This window comes from Bactrocera neohumeralis, chromosome 2 (genome assembly GCF_024586455.1).
Source record: "Bactrocera neohumeralis isolate Rockhampton chromosome 2, APGP_CSIRO_Bneo_wtdbg2-racon-allhic-juicebox.fasta_v2, whole genome shotgun sequence".
In the NCBI taxonomy this organism is placed as follows: Eukaryota; Metazoa; Arthropoda; class Insecta; order Diptera; family Tephritidae; genus Bactrocera; species Bactrocera neohumeralis.
In genome coordinates this window covers 7,534,629-7,555,161 of record NC_065919.1, presented here as the reverse complement: position 1 = coordinate 7,555,161, position 20,533 = coordinate 7,534,629, and the positions used below count along the sequence as shown (strand labels likewise).

Below are 20,533 nucleotides of genomic sequence, written 5' to 3'. Positions count from 1 at the left end.
CAATAATAATAATAATAATAGTAATAATAACACAAATACAATAAAAACAGCAGCATATCACTCTTTATGGAGCCGTTAAGTAGCCGATATGCAAAAGTCCAAACCGGCGGCTGGTCCGCAACGATTCACTTCACCTCAAGCCAGCCAGCAGTACGCTTTGCAGCAACTTGTGGCGCACTTTTTTAAATCCACTCAGACCGCCAAAAGCAACACACAGCCGAGGGCAACAACAATAAAAAATACCAAAAACACCAAAAATAAATAAACATTGATATTAAAACGTTGTTTAATATCCACACACACACACGCAACGACTCCAAAACAATCATGTAGCTGCCTTTTTGCTACAAGAATCCATTGGCTCAAGCAACAAAAACATCAAGTAATAAAAGTGTTCAAAATAAATATCGCTTAAAAGCCATGGCAAAAATCACAACATCGGCTTAAAACATCAAGACAATCGTTGCAAGGCGAATGCGACAGACGAGCCACCAAAAGCGTACAAGACAGCCACCACCGCCTCCAACGGCAGCGCAGTCGACGACACAGCGACGTAAAAGGTGCGTCTCGGCGGTGCGCTGTTAAAGTGCTGTCGTGGACGCTTGGCGGCGGGAAAGAGCATAAGAGCCACACATCGTCCACAGCCGGTGACCGTAAGCCACAGCAACACAACAACAATAACAAGAGCACAAGCCAACACCATGGCGCAGCGCAACAGTCACAGTTCAAGCTCTAGCAGCTTCTCATCTTGAAACCGGTTGCATACTTAATTAAAATAATACTGCCATATAACTTTGCATTATTGTTATTAACTTATTCCATTCTTAAATATTTTTGCCCGCTCAAACTAAAATTTGGTTTGTTTCTTAATATGGACGCACGCAGCTTGGTATGTGTGTGTGTGCTTTTGAATTTATAAAAGCCGATGGAAATGCCTATTTAGCTAGATATTAGCCAGCTTTAATATTGTCATTCATACTTAACGAACTGCTAATGAAATATTGTGTGCTTTTTGAGCGTGTGTGTGTGTGAGGTGAGCGGAGTGGAGACATGTGTGTAGCTGCAGGAAGTTAATTTAAAGCCGTAAGCGCCATGGTGCGATGCGAATAGTTCGTTGTTGCGGGAGAAAAGTTTTATAAATTGAGGAAAAATTGCGTTATGCACTTTGTTGTTGCTTTCCAGAAATTAAATTTTATTTTATAGTAGTATGTTCCTAGCCAGTTAAAAAAAAATTTAACAGAAAATCACAGTGTTAGGCAAAATTAATAATTTTGCTATATTCTATACCTAACTAAAACTATACGAAAACTAAAACTTAATCTAAAAAATATTAAAAAAAAACAAGAAAAAAATTTAAATAATAGTTTAATATTTTACAAATTTTTTTGCTTTTTAATTTTTAATTAAATTTTTATTTTAATATTTAAAATATTTTCAAATTTTAGAAAACTAATTTGAAAAATTTTTTTGTAAAATGGTAAAATATTATAAAAAATGTATTGAATTTTTTTATTTGTTTCTATATTTTTAAATGTAACTTTTCAATATCTTACAAAAATTAAAAAAATTGGAAAGAAACCTAAAAAAATAATTTTTGTAAAATATTAAAAAAAAAAATCATTTCAAAACTAGAAATAAATGAGCAAAATTTCAATAACTGGAGAATTTTTTTATTTTAGTTTGTATGTTTCACAAAAATTTTCAAAATTAGTTTTTTGTAAATATAAAAATATTTAAAATATTAAAACAAAAATTTCAATCAATTAGAAGATTTTCAATTTCAAAAAAAAATTATTTAAATATTTTTTTAAATTAAAAAAAAAAAACTCTTTCTATAAAATGTTAAAATTAAAAAAAAAATATTTATTTTTACAAAATATAACTTTTATTTTTTTCCATAACATATTAAATTACTATTATAAAAATATAAAAACATATGTGGTGAACAGTAAATAATACGCGGCAATCAGCTTGAAAAGTTATTCACAAAAAAACATTAATACTTTACTCCAACAATTACCGTTGAAAGTATCGCGGAAGTAGCAAAATTTTACTCAAAACGACAAACTTGTTAGAAAACTGTATATCTTGTTTTTCTGTATGTATACTAAAAACAACAACAAAATATCAGCAGAGCTTAAATAAATTCTACGTGGATATAACAAATCGCAACACCCGCTCGGCATATGCCAAAAAGCGAGCTCTGCTGACAACCGTATCGAAATAAAAAACAACTGAGCAGCAACAAACATACACACACACACACACGCACCATAGCAATTTTGTGGCCAAGCAGCGCGATATAAAGAAAACCACTTCTAAACTCTAGCAAAAGAATAAAGAAATCAAAATAAGCAACAACTTCGGAACTGCTGCATCATTTAAGAGGAGTGTCAATGATGTCTACCGATCATAGGTGCTCACAAGCGCACACATACACATGTACATATACACAACAACAGCACAGCCATTCACCAGTTACACAGCGCCATGCGAGCAGCGCCGCCGCCTGTTTAGTATAGCACGGCTGAGCTGAGCTTAAACGCGGCTTTGCTGTTTGCTCAAACGCAGCGTTTGCGCGCGATTCTTATGAGATGCTTAAATACACACATTCGCGCGTGTGTGTGTGCATGTGTGTTTAGCTTGTGATTCATTGCTGTAGCAGTGAGTTGTTGGTGTTTGACGTGTAGTCGCCACTTTTTATAGCAATGCAAATTTTTTTGTTGAATAATGTTTTGTTTTGGGTTTTTCAATAACTCTATGGTAAATTTCAGTGTGTGCGTGTGCTTGTATATGCTTAGCTGTGTGCGTGCTTTCGATCAAGCTTTGCTGGTTTAGTCACAAATATGAATGAATTATTCCAATTCAGTATCAGAGATGCTGTTGTTGTTGCATTGTCGCTATTGGAAGTGATTCTAATTCCGTTTTTATAGGTTTTTTATATCTTTCGATTGTTAACACTGGCTGGCTCTATTTATTTCTTATTCATATTTAATACAGTGAAACAATATCCACATTTTTCGTTGTTTCCCTTTACTTATCAGTTAATCTTGAAAGAGAGATCATAGAATAGAGGCTAAAAGATGCAAAACTGTTAAAAAGTTGTCGAAAAGGAAAATGATGCTTTTAAATTTGCAAAATATTTATGGGACTTGTTTTGTAATTTCAAATTTTTAAGAAACCCAATTTTTCGAAGAAAGTGATTTTTAGTTGCGCGTGTGAAGAAGGTTCTAATAATTTGTAAATTCTGTATAATACGAATTTAGACGACTCAAAAGTTACATACTTCTATGTTCTGTGTAATTTTGTAAATTTTTCTGCATATAAAATATTTTAAAATATTAAAACTATTTTGGAAAGCCAATTCGAGATACCAAGTGCAGCCAGGCCCTTCTCCACCTGATAACCTGATCTCTTCAACGGAGTGGAGCTCTTCCACTTCCTCTGCTTCCCCTGGCGGGTACTGTGTTGAACAATTTCAAAGCTCGAGTATTTTCAAACAGATTTGGAACATTAGTTTTATATTAGTTAGCCTACATTCCGGCGCAATCTTTCCACGACATCAGTAGGCGTAAAATTTTATTATTATAGATTTTTAAGTATCTTTATATGTATAAATAATTTCTTTATGTAAAATACTGCCCACAAAAAATATTAAAAATTAAATAAATAATAAAACATGGCCTACATTACGGCGCAACTGTTAAAGTAAGTTATTATAACAGAAATTACCCTGGACATCTCTAATAATTTTTAGAAAAGAAAGATTCGTTATGCATTGTGTATGAACTTCAATAATACTGCATATTTTAACTGCGCATAATTACTTATATATTAATAAAGCTCCTAAAGGTAGGCAACACTTTATTTTTATAATAATTTTTCAATTAATTACACGCAGACTCATCGAAAATCATTGCAAAGTTCTACATTGAAAATATGTTCAAAAATATTTTTAAAAATTCGTTGAAAGAGATTGAAAAAAAATATTTGTTTTACTTTAGGCAGATTGAATGTTATATTAATTAATTTTACTGATATAATATATTTATATCTTTATTTTTACCAAATATTCGTCACTTTAATAACGTCAATCATTTTTTGCAAATTTAATGCCTACAAATATTGCCACATCTTTCAAAAAACAAAAAACAAGAAAAAAGGAAGCGCTCACACACTTCGGTTTCACTTTTGACCGTTGATAAAGCATAAGTGCTCGTACACACTTCACGGCAATTCCGTCAATGAATAACTCGTACAATTTGCAAAAGCTAAAGAAACAAAGAAGAGCAGCGTTTTGGGAGAAGTAGTGTGATTCGTTTTTTATTTATTTATTTAAATAAATGAATAAAATGCGCACAGTAGTTATTTTAGCGCAGAGATGCTGACATCAAGTGCACTTGAAGCGAAGAGCAAATTGTAGGAAAGAGCTTCCTCTACATAAATAATGAATATATTTGCCTATATATGTGGTATATATATATACATATGTATATATATTTATGTATTTGTGTGCATATTCTACATATACATACATATGTACATGCATGGAGGCGTTAAAAATTTATTAAAAAGCAGTGAAAAAGTCAAGTAAAATGAGCAGCCGTGAGGTCGGCGCTGAGGTTTCGACTGCTACGCGTATGTACAGGTATAGCTGTATATTTGCTTACAACTTGGTACTCATGCCGACTAAGTCGCCAATGCGGTGCCGCGAGCGTTGATGTTGTTGCAGCGACACTACTTAAAATTGGCGAGCTGCTAAAGTGATGTTTTTCAAGCGCCAAGCAGTTCAAGTGAACACCACTATTGTGTGCTGAGAGGTTGTTGGGTTTTATTTATTACTACATTTTTTCATGCAAAAATAATTTTAAATTTTCGCTGATACCTATGATAAACAGCGTCCTTTTTTGTCACTTTTTGGATCGCAAAATGAATTTTTTTCTTCGTTAAATTATTCCGATTTTCAGTAATTTTTACGAAATAATGCCAACGTCTAAACGCTAAGCGTTGAACCCTAACAAAGCGTCACTCGTCTAATTTATGACACATTTGAAAGACAATAGAAAACCATAAAACAATCAATTTCGACATTTTCTACACCGTCAAGTGAAATTCAATTAAACGCATGAAATTAAATTAGTGACATCAGTGGCGGCAATGATGCATATGTTTATGTTTGTGTGTGTTTTTTGGATTTGTGTATTGACAAATATACATACAAACATGGGTAATCTTACACGCGCGCTGACGCTGAGCATAAAAGCAGCTGCCGGTAAGCTGTGAGTACACATATGAGCAACTAGTTCTACATACATACAAATATAACTACATAGGCATATATTTCAATATATTTTAATAAATATATGTTTGAACACCTCTCGTGTGTAAATAATGGCAAATTAATGTCGTTTCGCCAAGTAAATTGTCAAGTGATATTTTTAACAGCTTTTTAATGCTCAAAAAATTGGTAAGCTTCACTAAATGTGAACACATACATACACACTTACGAAGATATGTGCACATAAAAGTGGCATTTACCTATTCACATGCATTTTAGACATTTTTATGAGACAATTGATGCGCATGCGCGTATGCTTTTAGCGAAGTACGACTTGTTTCTACTCACACTCTCTCATTGGCGCACATTTACACACATATGAGACTGCCGAAAGTGGGTCAGTGCTGATCGACTTGAAGAAAAAAACGCCTAGCGCACGGCTTGCCAAAAAGCATTATGGGAACTGGAACACTTTGGTAGCTGCCTTATGCGCACACCGCTCGCACTGTATTGAACACACAGCTCGCTCCTTGGGTGCACACTTAAAATCATACATACATATGTATGTATGTGTGTGCATGAAAGTCACTCGCGCTTCTTCATTTGGTAGACTCCTTCGTCACTCGGCCACTTGCGTCTAAGTGCTTAATCGATTTCAATTCAATTGTGCACAACAACTGGTTGCTCTAAACAGCGTTGTTGTTGCTGGCGACACGTTGCAATTGCTGGCGTGGCGCTGAGTTGTCAGCGCGTTCGTTCGCTCGATCAAGTGTGAGCGCGTTGTTTGTGGCTTGATCGGCCAAGTGCGTGTCGTGTGTGGGTGCACAGATGTCAAATCATTTGGTGGCTGTTATATTATACTATTATTGTTGTTGCTGTCATAAATAATCAAATAAATATGTAGTAAATATATATATATACAAATGTAATGAGCGATTGCGCCAATGAATGAATTGCTAGTTTCTATTATTTGTAACCATAAATGTGGCTCAGTCGAAATTTTTGAAGAATTGTAACTAGTAATTGTTTTTGAACAACCCTTTATATATAGCGGTTTGGCAATAAAAGCATCTAATTGCTGTCAAAGCAATCCAATTAATGTTTAGTGCGCAAGATTTTGACATTTGTTCACAAGAAAGTGGACCCCGTAATGGCAATTAAAAACAAATATCTTTAAATTAATAAAATTTTAATTGCCCTAAATAAATTACAACTAATTTAATTAACTAATTTAAAAATTAATTAATTTACTTATAACTAAACTAATTAACTTATTTAAACAAAGCGTTAGAGCAGGCTATTATTTGTTTAATTTATTTGAAAGACCGTTAAACAAGATTATTGTGTCACCAAAAGGCGTATTTTGGCTCCTTAAAAGTGAAAAATTTAGTATCTTTTGGAATTTTCTCCTTCGAAATTTCTTTCAGCGTGCTATTTGTCAAAAAAATCAACAAGTTAATCATATTAAGGTCCTTTTTTGTAGAAAATGTTTAAAGCACTTAAATTTTAGCAAAGTCACACACCTTTCGCAAAGCAATTTTACATTATCCGTCAAAAAAAACTATGATTGTGTATTTTTAATTATTTCTAAAATCTCGAGCAACAATTTGAGCTAGAAAAATCTTTTTATAATCTTAAAAAAAATGTACATACTCACTCTCTGTGAGAAATCACTGGCAGTTCCACCTATGTCGCACACCATTAGCATGCCGGTTAAAAAAATTAGCTGAAATAAATATGTCTGAAATTATTAAACCTCAAACTAATATTAAAACATTGTTCTTGTTTTTTTATTTTTTACTACTTAAGTATTAAAATTGAGCACAAGCTTACTCTTTCACACTCCATCGGAGACACAAACCTTGTTAATGCTTTCAATGGCACTTTCCTAAAGGATCATGAAGTGGGAAACAAAAATAAATTTTGCAAAAAAAATATTTTTCAGCTTAACCAATTTATTTTTAACGTTTTTTTATTTGATTTTCTTTTCAAATCTTATTTATTATTATTTAAAAAAAATATTTTTTAGCTTTAAAAATTTTTTATTGTTGTTTTTATTTGATTTTTTTTTTCAAATCTTTTTTTTTTTTTGGTTTATTAAATTTTTACACACACTTACATATATATACATATGTACATATATATATATTTGTAGTGAATTTGAGTCATAAATTCTGCTCTTTGATCCTAATATATTTTCATTACATCCTAGTCATTTCTTCCATATACATACATATATTTTTTGTAGAATACTTAAAAAACAAATATATTTTGACAACCGTGAGTGATAAAGCAGCATATAATTTTATTTAAAAACATTTTATTTACAGTGTACTAATGTTCTTGTGACCTAGCACAGTTTAACCCTTAATTTAAATAAATTTATAAATACTTTTAAAGCTTTTGAAACCTGTGGTGCTTTCATACATATTTATATTCCTACAAATATCTTAATTCACATTTAAAACTATAAAACTAATAATTTTATTACGGTTCTGCTTGCAGGTGGCGTAGCCCCTGGAACCCCATCAGCGGCCATGATCATGGAAGGGCTTGAAACCCTTGTGGCGCCATCGCATCACGCATTCCTACTAACCGAATCCGCCGCCGCCGCACACTTCAATGTGCTGAGCTTCGATACGTGTCTCTTTAAGACCACCGCACAGACTAGTCCCTCGACCGCGGCCACATCAGCGGCCACCTATCTCAGCACCCCATCACATACATTTGGCGGTGGCCATTTGGGCGCCGCCCAAACGCTACTCCACTACAATCTCTCGACGGCGAATAACAATCATCAGACGGCCATCGCGTGCGGCAGCAGCAGCAGCAGCAGCGCGTGCAATACACCGACCAACAATAATATAGCTACCGCCGCGGCAGCAGGCACAAATTCAGCACTGAGCGCTGCTATTTCGCGCACAAATTTCACGCGTATCGGTGTTGCTAACAACAATAACAACAACAACAGCAGCAGCAATAGCAACAGCAGCAATAACAGCTGTAATACAGTAGCGACCGCAGTGCAGCAAGCGAACGCAGCGCTAACATCACCTACCCTCGCGGCAGGCGCCGTCACAGCAGTCAACAATACAAATAATAACAGTAATAATAGTGGACGCAATTCTGCTACACATTTGAGTCTGCTCAATACCGCACAACACAGTCCGAGCAGTCACGCGGCAGCCAGTTTAGGTGGCGTCGTCGCCACTCCCAACGGCGTAGACATCGCGAGCGGCGTGGTTAAGCAGTCGCAGCAGTCATTGCCGTCGGACGCGCAGTGCGGTGATACGCAGACGGGCGATCTGAATACGCCCGTCACCACATCCAACGATATTCCATCATTCTTCGGACCATCAACCATTGTTGAGCCGCCACCCATTACAGGTAAGCAGCGCCCGCGAAATACATACATAGTACATATGTATTAGCAAACGAAATTCTCTCTGAATATTTATTGTATATATTTAGTCTTGGTCGTGACAAGTTTGCGCAGGCAAATTTTTGTTTTATTTCAACCTAAAATCGGTCAGATATAAATTATGATGCGCGAAAACCAGCTCCACTTCGAAAGCTTACAAAACGCTGACACATATCACTGTTGATTAACATTGAAAATCACTTCGAACAGGTTCCATTTGTAGCGATTTTTTTTTTTTTTTAAGTAATATATCTTAGTGGTACCTCCGAATTGTTTCTCTTTTAATTTTTTTAATACTTCATTATTTCTAATAGTTGTTGAAAGTGATAAACGATTGTGTTGGGGTTTTGCGGTCTATCTAGTCTAATTGAGCTATTAAATGAAGTAATTAGTCACTAAACTAGGGACAGCCCAAAAATATAATGAACATGTTTCCAAATAGTGCAACAGTGCGCCAGTCGTTTCTTCTTTTCGCGATTTGGCGTCAATTCGAGACACCATGTGATGCCAGGTCCTTCTCCATCGGAGTGGAGATCTTCCTCTAACTCTGCTTCTACCGAAGTAGGAATTGAATATAGCGACCTACGACTGTAACTGCTGACCCAGTAGCATGACTACACCCCAATACACCCCACATAACTAATCGAAATACGGCGGTCAAGCACCATCGCAAACAGTAGATCTGAGTAGAACGCAAGAAAAACTCAATACCTTTCGGTTAGTTTATCGTTTAGCATCACAGTTGCTCCATAACATTTCACATGCGTTGATTTAACTCTCCTTCAAGCAAACTAATTTTGTTTTCCTTATCCCAACTCCAACCTAACCTTTTAGTGAACACACGACAAGTACGTTGTAGCAACAACAACCAACCATTACACATAAGTGGTCAATTATATATTTTCTTACAAATGTTAAACAAACAAACTTGCAGACAATGAAAATGAAATATCATACAATATATACGTATGTATATATTCACAACAACAAAACTCACGCGTACTTATTTGCGAAATTCCTTAGCTAAAAGACCCTGTGCTTCAGTGTTGTGTCGAATAATAAATTTATCTTGGCTAAGTTGCGTTCCATTTTTTGACTGATCATGCCTTGATTCTGCTGAGTGTTTAAGTAAAGACTTTTTTCTTCTTATTTATCTATGTCTTGCATGTTTTCATATTTTTCTTCGCTGTTTTTTGTACAATTTTTATTTTTATTTCCGTTGTTTATCTCGTGTGTGTGTGTGTGCCTACTTTGGCGCACTGCTGAAAAGACACTTTGGACTCTCGAGTGCTGTGTTAAGGGCACTTAAGATCTTGTTAAAACATGTTGTTTTCCATGTTTTCACTTTTAAATTGTTTTTGTTGCTTTGTCTGTTTTTGTTAAAATTGAGAAAACAATAATCACATTGTAGTAATTCTTTGCAGGCAAGAATTTTTTCCCCAAAATTATTAGTTAAGTTTTACAACATTTGCCACGATATATTTTGGCTTTCTTGAATCATTTGTCTGCTTGTGAGTGATTTTTTCGAGGTTACAATAAATTTTGAGTTATTTACTTCTGGTGAAAAAATTTGATAAATTAATGTATAGTAGCTGTTCGATTTACATGGGCGCTGAAAGATGTGGTCTTGGACAAAAATGTGACGAGGGTTAAGAATATTTTATCTTATTTTTTCTTTTAGTTTTTATATATTTATTTACTTTTGTTTGTTTTTTTTTTTTAAACATGTGCAAACTTTTCCACACTTTTATGAAACTTTTGTAGACAGATTTTAAAAAATATTTCTTATTGACCAAAAATTTCAATATAATAAGTAAAGTTTTTTTTGGGGGCAACATTAGTTCAATTAATATTTTGTGTAAAAAATTAATTATTAATTGTTTAACTATGAAATTAGAAAACATTTTATTTATATGAAATGAAAACCATTTTGAATTTGAGATTTTTATATTTTCGTCGATTTTTCATTAACTAATAGCACCTATTTTGAAAAATTACAAAAAAATAAATAAATAAAATTTGATATTAATTTTGATTTCGAAAAATGTGGCAACGCTATTTGTATAGTTTCGTGTAACAAATTAAAAAGCAAATAAATTATTAATATCTACAGTTTTAAATAATTTTTTTTTTCGATATTTTATTTTTTATTAACTGTTATCTCTCACTTTTAACTGAAAAAAATTACAAAAAAATAATAATTAAAATATGGTAAAAATTTTGTGTTCAAAAAGTGTGGCAACGCTGATTTCGTGTAAAAATTTTTTAAAAATTAAATATTTACAGTTTTAAATCAAATTTAAGATGCCAGTACCCAAGAAGTAACTTACAGAATTTCGCCTTATCATTCCTTACATAATATTTATGACGAAATACTTTCCAAACGAGAAAACGTTCGCCCAATAAAAATGCCAGTAAGAAGCACATAATGTATTATATATACATACATGCACATGTATGTACATACATACATACATATACACTTGTGAACATACTCCACAACCCGCACTATAACTGTTTATCAGTCACATTACTGTAGTAACGGTATTAATTAATCGTGTCGTATATACTATTAAACATTTCCGTTCAGTGTCAATGTTTCCCCCGGCCTTATGCCACAACTACTAGGTAGTTATCACTAACGGTCAGGCTGCGCTTCTTAGTCGTACAGACTGTCATAGCGCTGATCTCGTGCTAAATACGCTCATTCTAATTGAATTAAGGATTGTATTTGATACGGACATCTGTGAGCGCGTAAAGCACGCTAAATGTAAATTTGCTTAAGACACTGCAACCCCCTCCCGACCACAAAACTACATACTTGCTTAGTTTGATTACACTTTTTTCTCACAACTTCGTTGGAATACAAAGCAGTGGCGAACGCTAAGAAACATGAAAAATGTAAATAAAAAAGCGCAACAAATTGGATTTAATTGATATAGTAATTTCAGAAAGGAAATACAAATTTCATAATATTTCCCATTGCACGCAAATGGCGACAAGACTAGACGAATGGCTTGTAGACGCCTTTAACTGGGCATTTATGAGCATTTGCTTTGCATAAGTTAGTTTCTTTATGGCATTTAAGTATATATTTTCGATTTTATTAACATTTCTTTAACGTGCATATATAAATTAGAATAAAAATATGTGAGGTAGATTTTTTTTTTCATTTTATTAATGAATATTATATCAATAAAATTTATTTATTTTTTTTTTATTTTAATGCAACTTTTGAAATATTATATATAGAAATGTAGCTACTCCTACTTGAATTCGCTTTCTTAGTTAAGTAAAAGCTAAAAAGTTCAAAAATGTTGCCTACATTCAGGCGCATATACTATTTTAGCCAAATTACCTGCCTTATGCTGCATTTACATTTACATTTTTACATAACATTTTTACATGACATTTCATTTTTTTTGTTGGACTTTAAAAAAAGTTGAATTTTTATTTTTAGCTCTTAAAGTTTGCTTTTGCTGATATGAATGGGCCTGATTTTCCTGTATGAACATAAAAGAAGCATACAAAATTTGTGAAAAAGCAAACTTTACTCAAAAAAGCATTATTTCCTATATTTTATTTTATAAGAGCGATTGAAATTGAACACGCCGTAGTCAGACCCAAAAATCGTGCCGAAGTCAGCCCCAAAAATCGTATCGACCTGTGTTATACATTAGAAATTTATGGCAAATTCTGAAGTCTATACTGTCTATCCATATTTTTTTAACTATTTTTACGCTAAAACGATACGAAAATCTAAAATTATTGTTAAGAAAATTTTTCTTTAGTTTAAAAGCAAAACGCCGGCGAGGCAGCTGGTGGTCTAAAGGCTTTATCTAATTGTTGAGCACTAATTCAAAAAGGTTATTCCTACAATTTCGAAATTAAAAAAAAAATAATGAATATTTTTTATACAAAACGTTCAAGCTGGTTTACTTACAGCTTTTATAAACAAAAATTTTTTACTTCATAACACAAAATCTCATCAAAACTTAAAAACAAAAACATGTTATTAACCAAATTGCAAAAACAGTTATTTCCACTATTTGAAATGCTTATTTTATTTCATTTTTAACAGCTAGAAATCACAATTGTTTTTTATTATTATTTTTTAAATATTCTTCCTTGCCACCTTTTTTCATAACGCCTTTCAATTGCCACTTAAATATAAAATTAGCCAGTGTATAAATATTTTATTTAGAAATCCTGCCTGCATTCAGCAGCAATTAATTACTTAATATTTCTTAATTATATTTTTTATGATCTATGTATTAATACATTTGCGGCTAAAAGTCTCTAAAAACAATTTCGTATAAGAAAATGCTACTGCAACAAAAAAGAAGAACAAAAGCAAAAACAAAAAAAAATCGAAGAGAAAAAATCCAATAAAATACATTTATTAGCTATGAATACATAAAAAGTTGCTGTCATCATAAATTTCACAAAACATTTAATTTCGAAAGTCAGCAAGTAGTACGAACGACAGCAATGGCCACAACAACAATAGCAGCAGGCAAGCGGCGAAGGAAAAATTTTGGTGTGCCCACGCAAATGGAAATTGTTGCATTGTTTTTGGAAAAGTTATGCAGAGCAGCAAGAAAATTGTCAAAATCTTTGCTTTTGTATGTGTCTGTGTGTGTGTTTGTGTACGCTAAGTGACCAAAATATACCGACTTGCTGCTGTTTGTCACATTTAAATCTGCTTGACTGAGTTTTGTATCTATTTTGCCTTAATTTTTTTTTATTTCATTTTTTTTTTAACAAATTTTTTTATTTTTCTTTCTGCAACGCATTGCCATTACGCTTTGCGCACTTTGCCATCTTAAGCATTGCAAATATTTCATACGAAACCGAAACATTTTTCTTATGCTTAATATTCGTCTTATATTATATTGTATATGTAGATGTATATGATTTTTTGTTTGACAATGATGAAGTCGCTTTTAATCGCCAAACTTGGCAACGCCGAACGCATTTTTCATGTCACAAGCTGGCAGAATCCCCAACGAATTTCCAAGTGCATTAAGAACAATAAAATAATATTAACTCGTCCGGACGCAATGAACTCAGCGGCTAAAACATGCACAATATATCATATACATATCTACATATATACATACGAACATGTATGCATATATATTTATTAGCTGAAAATAAGCCATAAAATTTTGGCAATTTATAATAATTTATTAGCAACGCGAAAAGATTTAAATGCAAGTATGTAACAGTATATTTGTATATTTATTATATGTATATATATATATGTATGTGTGTGTTGCGCGTAATAACTGGCGCAGGAACTTGCACTCATTATTTATCTCTCTAACTCTCTCCCTCTCCTCTTTAATACAACGGAACTGACGTCTGCTTCTGCTGCTGACGTTTGAAATTTTATGTTAAAAGCTCTTAAGCATAATAGATTCATTAAAAATTCCACTGAACTCTCCAGAGATGCAACAAATTCTCGTTAAAACGGTGCTTCACATAAGAAAAAGATTAAAAAAAGTTGGCGGGAATGTTTAAATGTTTCCGTACTACTCGGTTGAGGTGCATAGTTCAGGCAACTTCCACGAAGATCCGTTTCGTGTGCTTTATAAAAGTTCGATAACAACCATAATTTTTTTCCGCAAATTTCAGTTGAGCTTTGGAATACGCTATCAGCAATGAGTAAACTCTCAATTTAGTGTGTAATTTCAGATGTGAGGCGGCAATTTCAAGCTTTAGCGCGCAAAAAATGTGAGAAGCCGATGCCAAAGCAGTTAATTCCCATATTTCTTAGATCCAGTTAGTCACATAGGTCGAAGTCTGTTTAAATTGTAGCGAAACTCTCTGAAGTATTTGAAGCGTGCTCTCGGTCATATCAGTAATTTATGCCTGTGTGATGTAACGGCACGTGACGTATCAATTTTTAATTTGTTTTTCGAGTGGAGTTTCTGTAGTCAACATTTCTTAAACCAAAAAATAGTTTAGTTGAGGCTATGTTGCGTTTACCAGCTGATTAACGCGAGATATCTCACTTAAGTCTTTTGTGATGGAAAAAGGTTCTAGGTTTAAATAACAAGACTTTCATGTACCCACGATGAGCTTGGCACCTTTCAGAAGTTTATTGGGACAACTAATTTTCGTTTCAGCCAATGCGTCTGCTTACCTGAGTTTAGCAAAAGTAGACAAACTGTCGAGAGTGAGTTTAGTGATAGAAGAATTAAGCGATATGTATTCAGTGAATACCGTAGGATGCCGAAAATTAATAACTTCTACCGGACGAACGGTACCGAATAGCCCTACTCATCTGTAATTCTCTTATATACCTGAATGCTTGCTTTCTATCCAGTATGCTTTATCAGCTAGAATATAGATAATACAAAACACGACAGTGACGGCTCTTCGGATTTCGTACGTAGCTCATTGAAACGTGTAAAGGAGAATTCTGCCGACAATTTTCTACAACAGCAACTTCTCTTTTAAGCTAGATCACTAGACTAATGAAAGTGTAAATCGTTGTAGGGCTAGACAAAGGGCAACTTTATTTAATCACAAGCGATCATAGACACTTTTGCAAAGCAAAAACTTGTAATTAAATGTATGCGACAACACCAGCAAAAAAACTCAACAGAGGTTTAATTAAACACAAGAACAACGATATATGAAACCACATAAGAATTATAGTAAGAAAGCGCGGTAATCAAAGCAAAAACAATAAAAAAATTAAAACAAAAAAAAATAAATGAAAGTGCGATAAAATGTCATTTGAGAATACTTCACACTGCGGCAATAAGTGCGCTGGCTTTGACTGCCTGCGTCATTGAAGAATTCTTCCGAACAAACATAGGCATGGCATGTATGTACTTTTGCTCGAACACTGGTGGCACATATACAATTGTGTTGGTATCTTTGCGGCACTGCTCATAACATCACTGCAACAAGTGTTCACATGCCGGCACAGTGCAAACGCAGGATTGATGTCAAGCCACATTTAAAGCGCATTGCAACTCAATCAATTCGCAACCAAAGAATAACGCGAATGTTCGCAATGCAGACAAAGTAACACAGAGTAAGAAAAAATGGAATGAAAAAAATCAGCAGCGGCAAGAGAGTGTCCATGCAACGGTGTTCGGAATGTAATTAGTCTTCTTAGCACACCAATGCTGTGCTTCATTCGCACTTTTTTCCCTCCATTTGATGCTGCTGATGCTTTGGTGGCAATCAACATTATAGCCAACACGCCTGTTGTTGTTGTTGCTTTCCAATGCATTGCTGCGGCGCTCGATATTTTTCTTGTGTCGCAATTCGCAATTGAAGCTGCTGCTGCCGACCTCCCGTGTTGATTTCTCGCGAAACGCGAAGGAGCGTCCAGCTGACTGGCTCGCTGGCTGGCTGTTTGGATGGTTGGCAGCCGCTGAGTTGCTGGCTGCCGTTTGGCATTTTGATTTTGTCAATTCGAGCAGTCAAGTTCGTCGAACGTCTTTGCGTCGGCAACTACTGGGCGGCATTCGCGGAAATCACTCGGTCATGGATATCTTTTTTGTGGAAGCGCTTGAAAAATGCTGAACGATTTTGTTGCATGAAATTAATTGATAGCGTGCAGCTGGGTGTTGCAGCATGTAAATTGACACGTTGCTGACTTTTTTATTTATATTGAGGGGTGTAGAAAAAAGAGCTACATGTTGTATAAACGTAATCGCACATATGTACATATATCTGGATAGCGTCCAGTTACTTCCAAAGACAAAAATTATTTTAGTGTCTTAATTAATTAAAGCTCTTTAACTCACCGTTTTCAACATGCACAATTATAAATGAGTTTATTTTACATCTATTATTTACAGGTTCCATCGAATCCGAGGATTTGTCCCTCGAACCCCAGCCCACGACCAGTCCGGTGCTGTGCAGTCCATTGAAGGAGGAGCGCAGCACGCCGCCAGCTTTGGCAATTGTCAAGGAAGAAACAAGTAATAATAGTTGTACCATGTACCCTACACATCTAAGTCAGAATCAGACAACAACAACTACAACATCAGCAACAAGCACGACATTATGTAATAATAACGCCAATACAAGTACACAAAACAATACACAACAACAACAACAGCAGCACCATCAAAGCCAACATCACCATCAACAGACACATCACACACAACACCACCAACAACATGCCGGCCAACACTCACCACACCACCATCACCCGTATCAGCATCAGCAGCAGCAACATCACTTACAACAACAACAAAACCAAATAACACACCACAATACCTTACACCAACAACACTTGCAACACAATAGTCATCATGCACACCACCAGCAACAGCAACAACAACAACACCACACACATTATCAGCATACGGCGCATAGCCTTCATCAACCACACGCCCATCAACACCACCATCACCAACAACATCAACAACAACAACAGCATGCGCAACAACACCAACAACAGCAGCAACAACAACAACAACAACAAACGCATGCAACTAGCAATAGCAATAGCGGCAAAATATCATATCGTGGCATTTTCACCACTACAGGTAATACAGCAATGAGCGGCCTGCATTCCGCAGCCGCCGCAGCCGCTGCCGCTACCCAGCAACAGCAGCAGCAACAGCAACAACAACAGCAGCAGCAGCATCAGCAAGCTGCGCAACAACAGATTGGTTCGCCACAATTGAGTGTGCTGCCTGGACAAATGTCACCACCGTCCGCCGGTCTTGGCAATAGTTGGGGTCTACCCAGCCCCGATAAGACACTCTTCCAACCGCCCATATTCAGTTTACTTGGACCCGGTCCACAGAGCACAGCGCAAGCGCATTATGCCGCCCAACAAAATATGGCCCAGCCATCGTCCACTCCCTCACCCTCCCATCACATGCATACCGCCGGCTACGATGATGGGCGCGCGGCTGCGCAACATGTCGAGTTGCTCGGCCTTAACATGGACTGCTCGCCGATTATATTGAAACAGCCGCCACCAAGCTATAGCAGCACCAGCAGCTTCACCAGCCTAGCTGACATGCAACAAGCGCAAGCCAATCATGAGCTGCAACAATACCGCCAACAAATATCTGTTGCCGCGACCAAGTACCAGTGGCTGGATTCGCCGGCCGAATACGGTGGCGCGCAACAGTCTTTGGTTGTGCCTGGGCCGTCATCCGCTACCTCTTCCGCAGCCGCAGCGTCCGTAATTGGTGGCATAATTCCAAAGCAAGAGGCCTACTCGGATCCCACACCGCCGCACCATATGCAGCCGCCATCATCGCAAGGCAACCAATCTGGCTACTCTGTTGTGCAGCTAGCTGAATACAGTCCGTCGACGAGCAAAGGTCACGAAATACTGTCACAAGTATATCAGCAAAGCACCATGCCGCTCAAATTGGTGCCTGTGAAGCCACGCAAATATCCGAATCGGCCCAGCAAAACCCCTGTGCACGAACGCCCCTACGCCTGCCCCGTGGAGAATTGCGATCGGCGTTTTTCGCGTTCCGACGAACTTACCCGCCACATACGCATACATACCGGTCAAAAACCCTTCCAGTGTCGCATTTGCATGCGCTCTTTCAGCCGCTCGGATCACCTCACAACGCACATACGCACGCACACAGGTGAAAAACCCTTCTCATGCGACATCTGTGGTCGTAAGTTTGCGCGCTCTGACGAAAAGAAACGCCACGCCAAAGTGCACCTCAAACAACGCATTAAGAAAGAGTCCAAGCTGAGTCAACAACAACAGCAGCAGCAACAACAACAAGCGGCCGCCGCAGCAGCAGCAGCGGCTGCACAACAGCAACAGCAACAGCAACATCATCATCATCACTCAGCCCATCACATGCTTCATTCCGGCGATTTGCCTATTGTGACGAGTAGCGCCACTAGCTTGTAGGCCGAAACAAATTCATCATCGAATGATTCCATTGCACGAACAACTCCGCCATCATCGTTGACAACAACACCGCTAATGGTGCAGGACTGGCATGCGGAGCTTTCATCGCCCTTCTCACCCAATACACCGCTGGACGTAATGCCCACAGCGGAACTTTCATTGCGCGGCAATCGTAGTGAGATACCGCCTACGGCTTTCCCCTTCCCCTTAGACATATTTGGTGAATATACTGAAATGCCCGAAGACAGCGACTTAACCGAAGATGATGCATTATTGGGTAGTGAAGATTACGATATGGAAGAATATGAAGAAGCCGAATCGGAACTGGATATTGAGCTGAACACGCGCAACACCAACAACAGCGCCATCAGCACTGCTGAAGCGTCTACAAACACCACTTCCATCATACGTATGAAAAGCGATAGCACAAATGCATTGTCCGTACATCGGGTTGGCAGTGAAACTGGCAATGAGTCTGTTGGCAATATACCGATGGCCATATTGAGTGGTCTCAACGCGCGTAGTGCATCAGTGGGCAGCAACCAGGATATGGTAATAGTATTTCTTACACAGTAATGCTAACATTTATAGATTGATATTTTGAAAAACCTTATACATACATATTTGTCAAAGTGTGGTGAATCCCTAGAAATTAATTGTTGAAATGTATATAATGGCACTTGGTAGGTGACAAGTAATGGCTGAAAAGCTTTAAAGCTTTGTATATGCAAAATCACTTTTCCACTTTTGATCTGTTGTTATATTTTCGAGCTTCAAGTAAGAGTAAAGTATTTATGTTGCCATGTTTTCATACTTATTTATTGGCGACGCTAAAAGTTCTTACACTGTGTGTAGTTTAAAGTAGAAGCGAAAGCTTTAGAATAAAAATGTTTCCAAAACACTTTTAACGTTAACTTTTATTTTTATTTGTACAAAATAAAGTATTTGCGCATTTTCCATAAATGTGCTTTTGAATTACTAGTGAAAGCTTCGAAAGCTTTTAAAAATAGCTTTGTTGGTTTAAAACTCAAAAATATGTCAACGGCAGCGCAGTTTGCTCGTGTTATCTTATCAAGACATAAATAAAAAATGAAAAAATCATTTTTTTTTAATGTGATGGTATTGAAAAGAGAATTTGTTATTTTCACAAACATCAACTGCCAATTGCCAATATATAGCTTTTTCACAAAAAATTTTGTGAAATCAAACAAACCACAAAACACATACAATTCTGATTTACCGCACTAATTAAGTCAAAAATGCTATAAAATCTTGGAAAACAAATCTGAAAACAACTCTACTATAAAATCACATGCGTGCGAAACACTCGATGATGATTTCAATATGAAATATTTTGAAATATGAAAAATAACTGAAAAAAGCAACAGATATGTATTTAAAATTAGATATGTTAAATTAAACAAATATACAAAACAAACATAGTTAAGCTAATTAAAAAACCATGAAACACGAAAACAAATTCGCTGGAATTTGAGAAAAACTCAAAGAACAAATTTAAGAAACTAATAGAAGTTATATTAAAAACGCTTTCATAGGTTGTTATATTGTTGACTTCAAAAGTTTAACAGACCGAAACTGTTTGCTATCAAATATTGCTGTTCAAAACACAAACAAAATACAACCAAAAGTAATAATAAAAACATCAGCAAGGTTCCAAACCAGCTGCAAATACAAGACATTTACCACAGTTTAGCCTACTATAAAGCTATTATTTTGACTAAAATTTACGATGTTATTAAGAAAATTACAAAAACAGCAAAAACATAAAAAACTATGCATTAATAAACTGTTACAAACAAGAAAAAAAAAACAAAGCAAATAACTTTCCACTAAGCTCAACATAAAAACATTTTCGTTATCAGTATGAAAATATGAACAAGAAATAACTGTTAATTAAAATCAATAACAACGCCTAGTAACAACTAACCAGCGCATAATT

The 20,533-nt window shown here is 35.7% G+C and overlaps 1 protein-coding gene across 1 annotated transcript in view; it reads left to right on the top strand.

Moving 5' to 3' along the window:
- LOC126767954 (dendritic arbor reduction protein 1) overlaps positions 1-20,122 on the top strand; it is a 32,297-nt gene extending 12,175 nt beyond the window's left edge. Inside the window, exons 2-3 of the mRNA XM_050485789.1 lie at positions 7,784-8,665; positions 16,529-20,122. Of these exons, the coding sequence (XP_050341746.1) occupies positions 7,816-8,665; positions 16,529-18,573 (2,895 nt within the window). The 5' untranslated portion in view covers positions 7,784-7,815 and the 3' untranslated portion in view covers positions 18,574-20,122. The remainder of the gene's footprint in view (positions 1-7,783; positions 8,666-16,528) is intronic.
- The last annotated feature ends 411 nt before the right edge of the window (positions 20,123-20,533 follow it).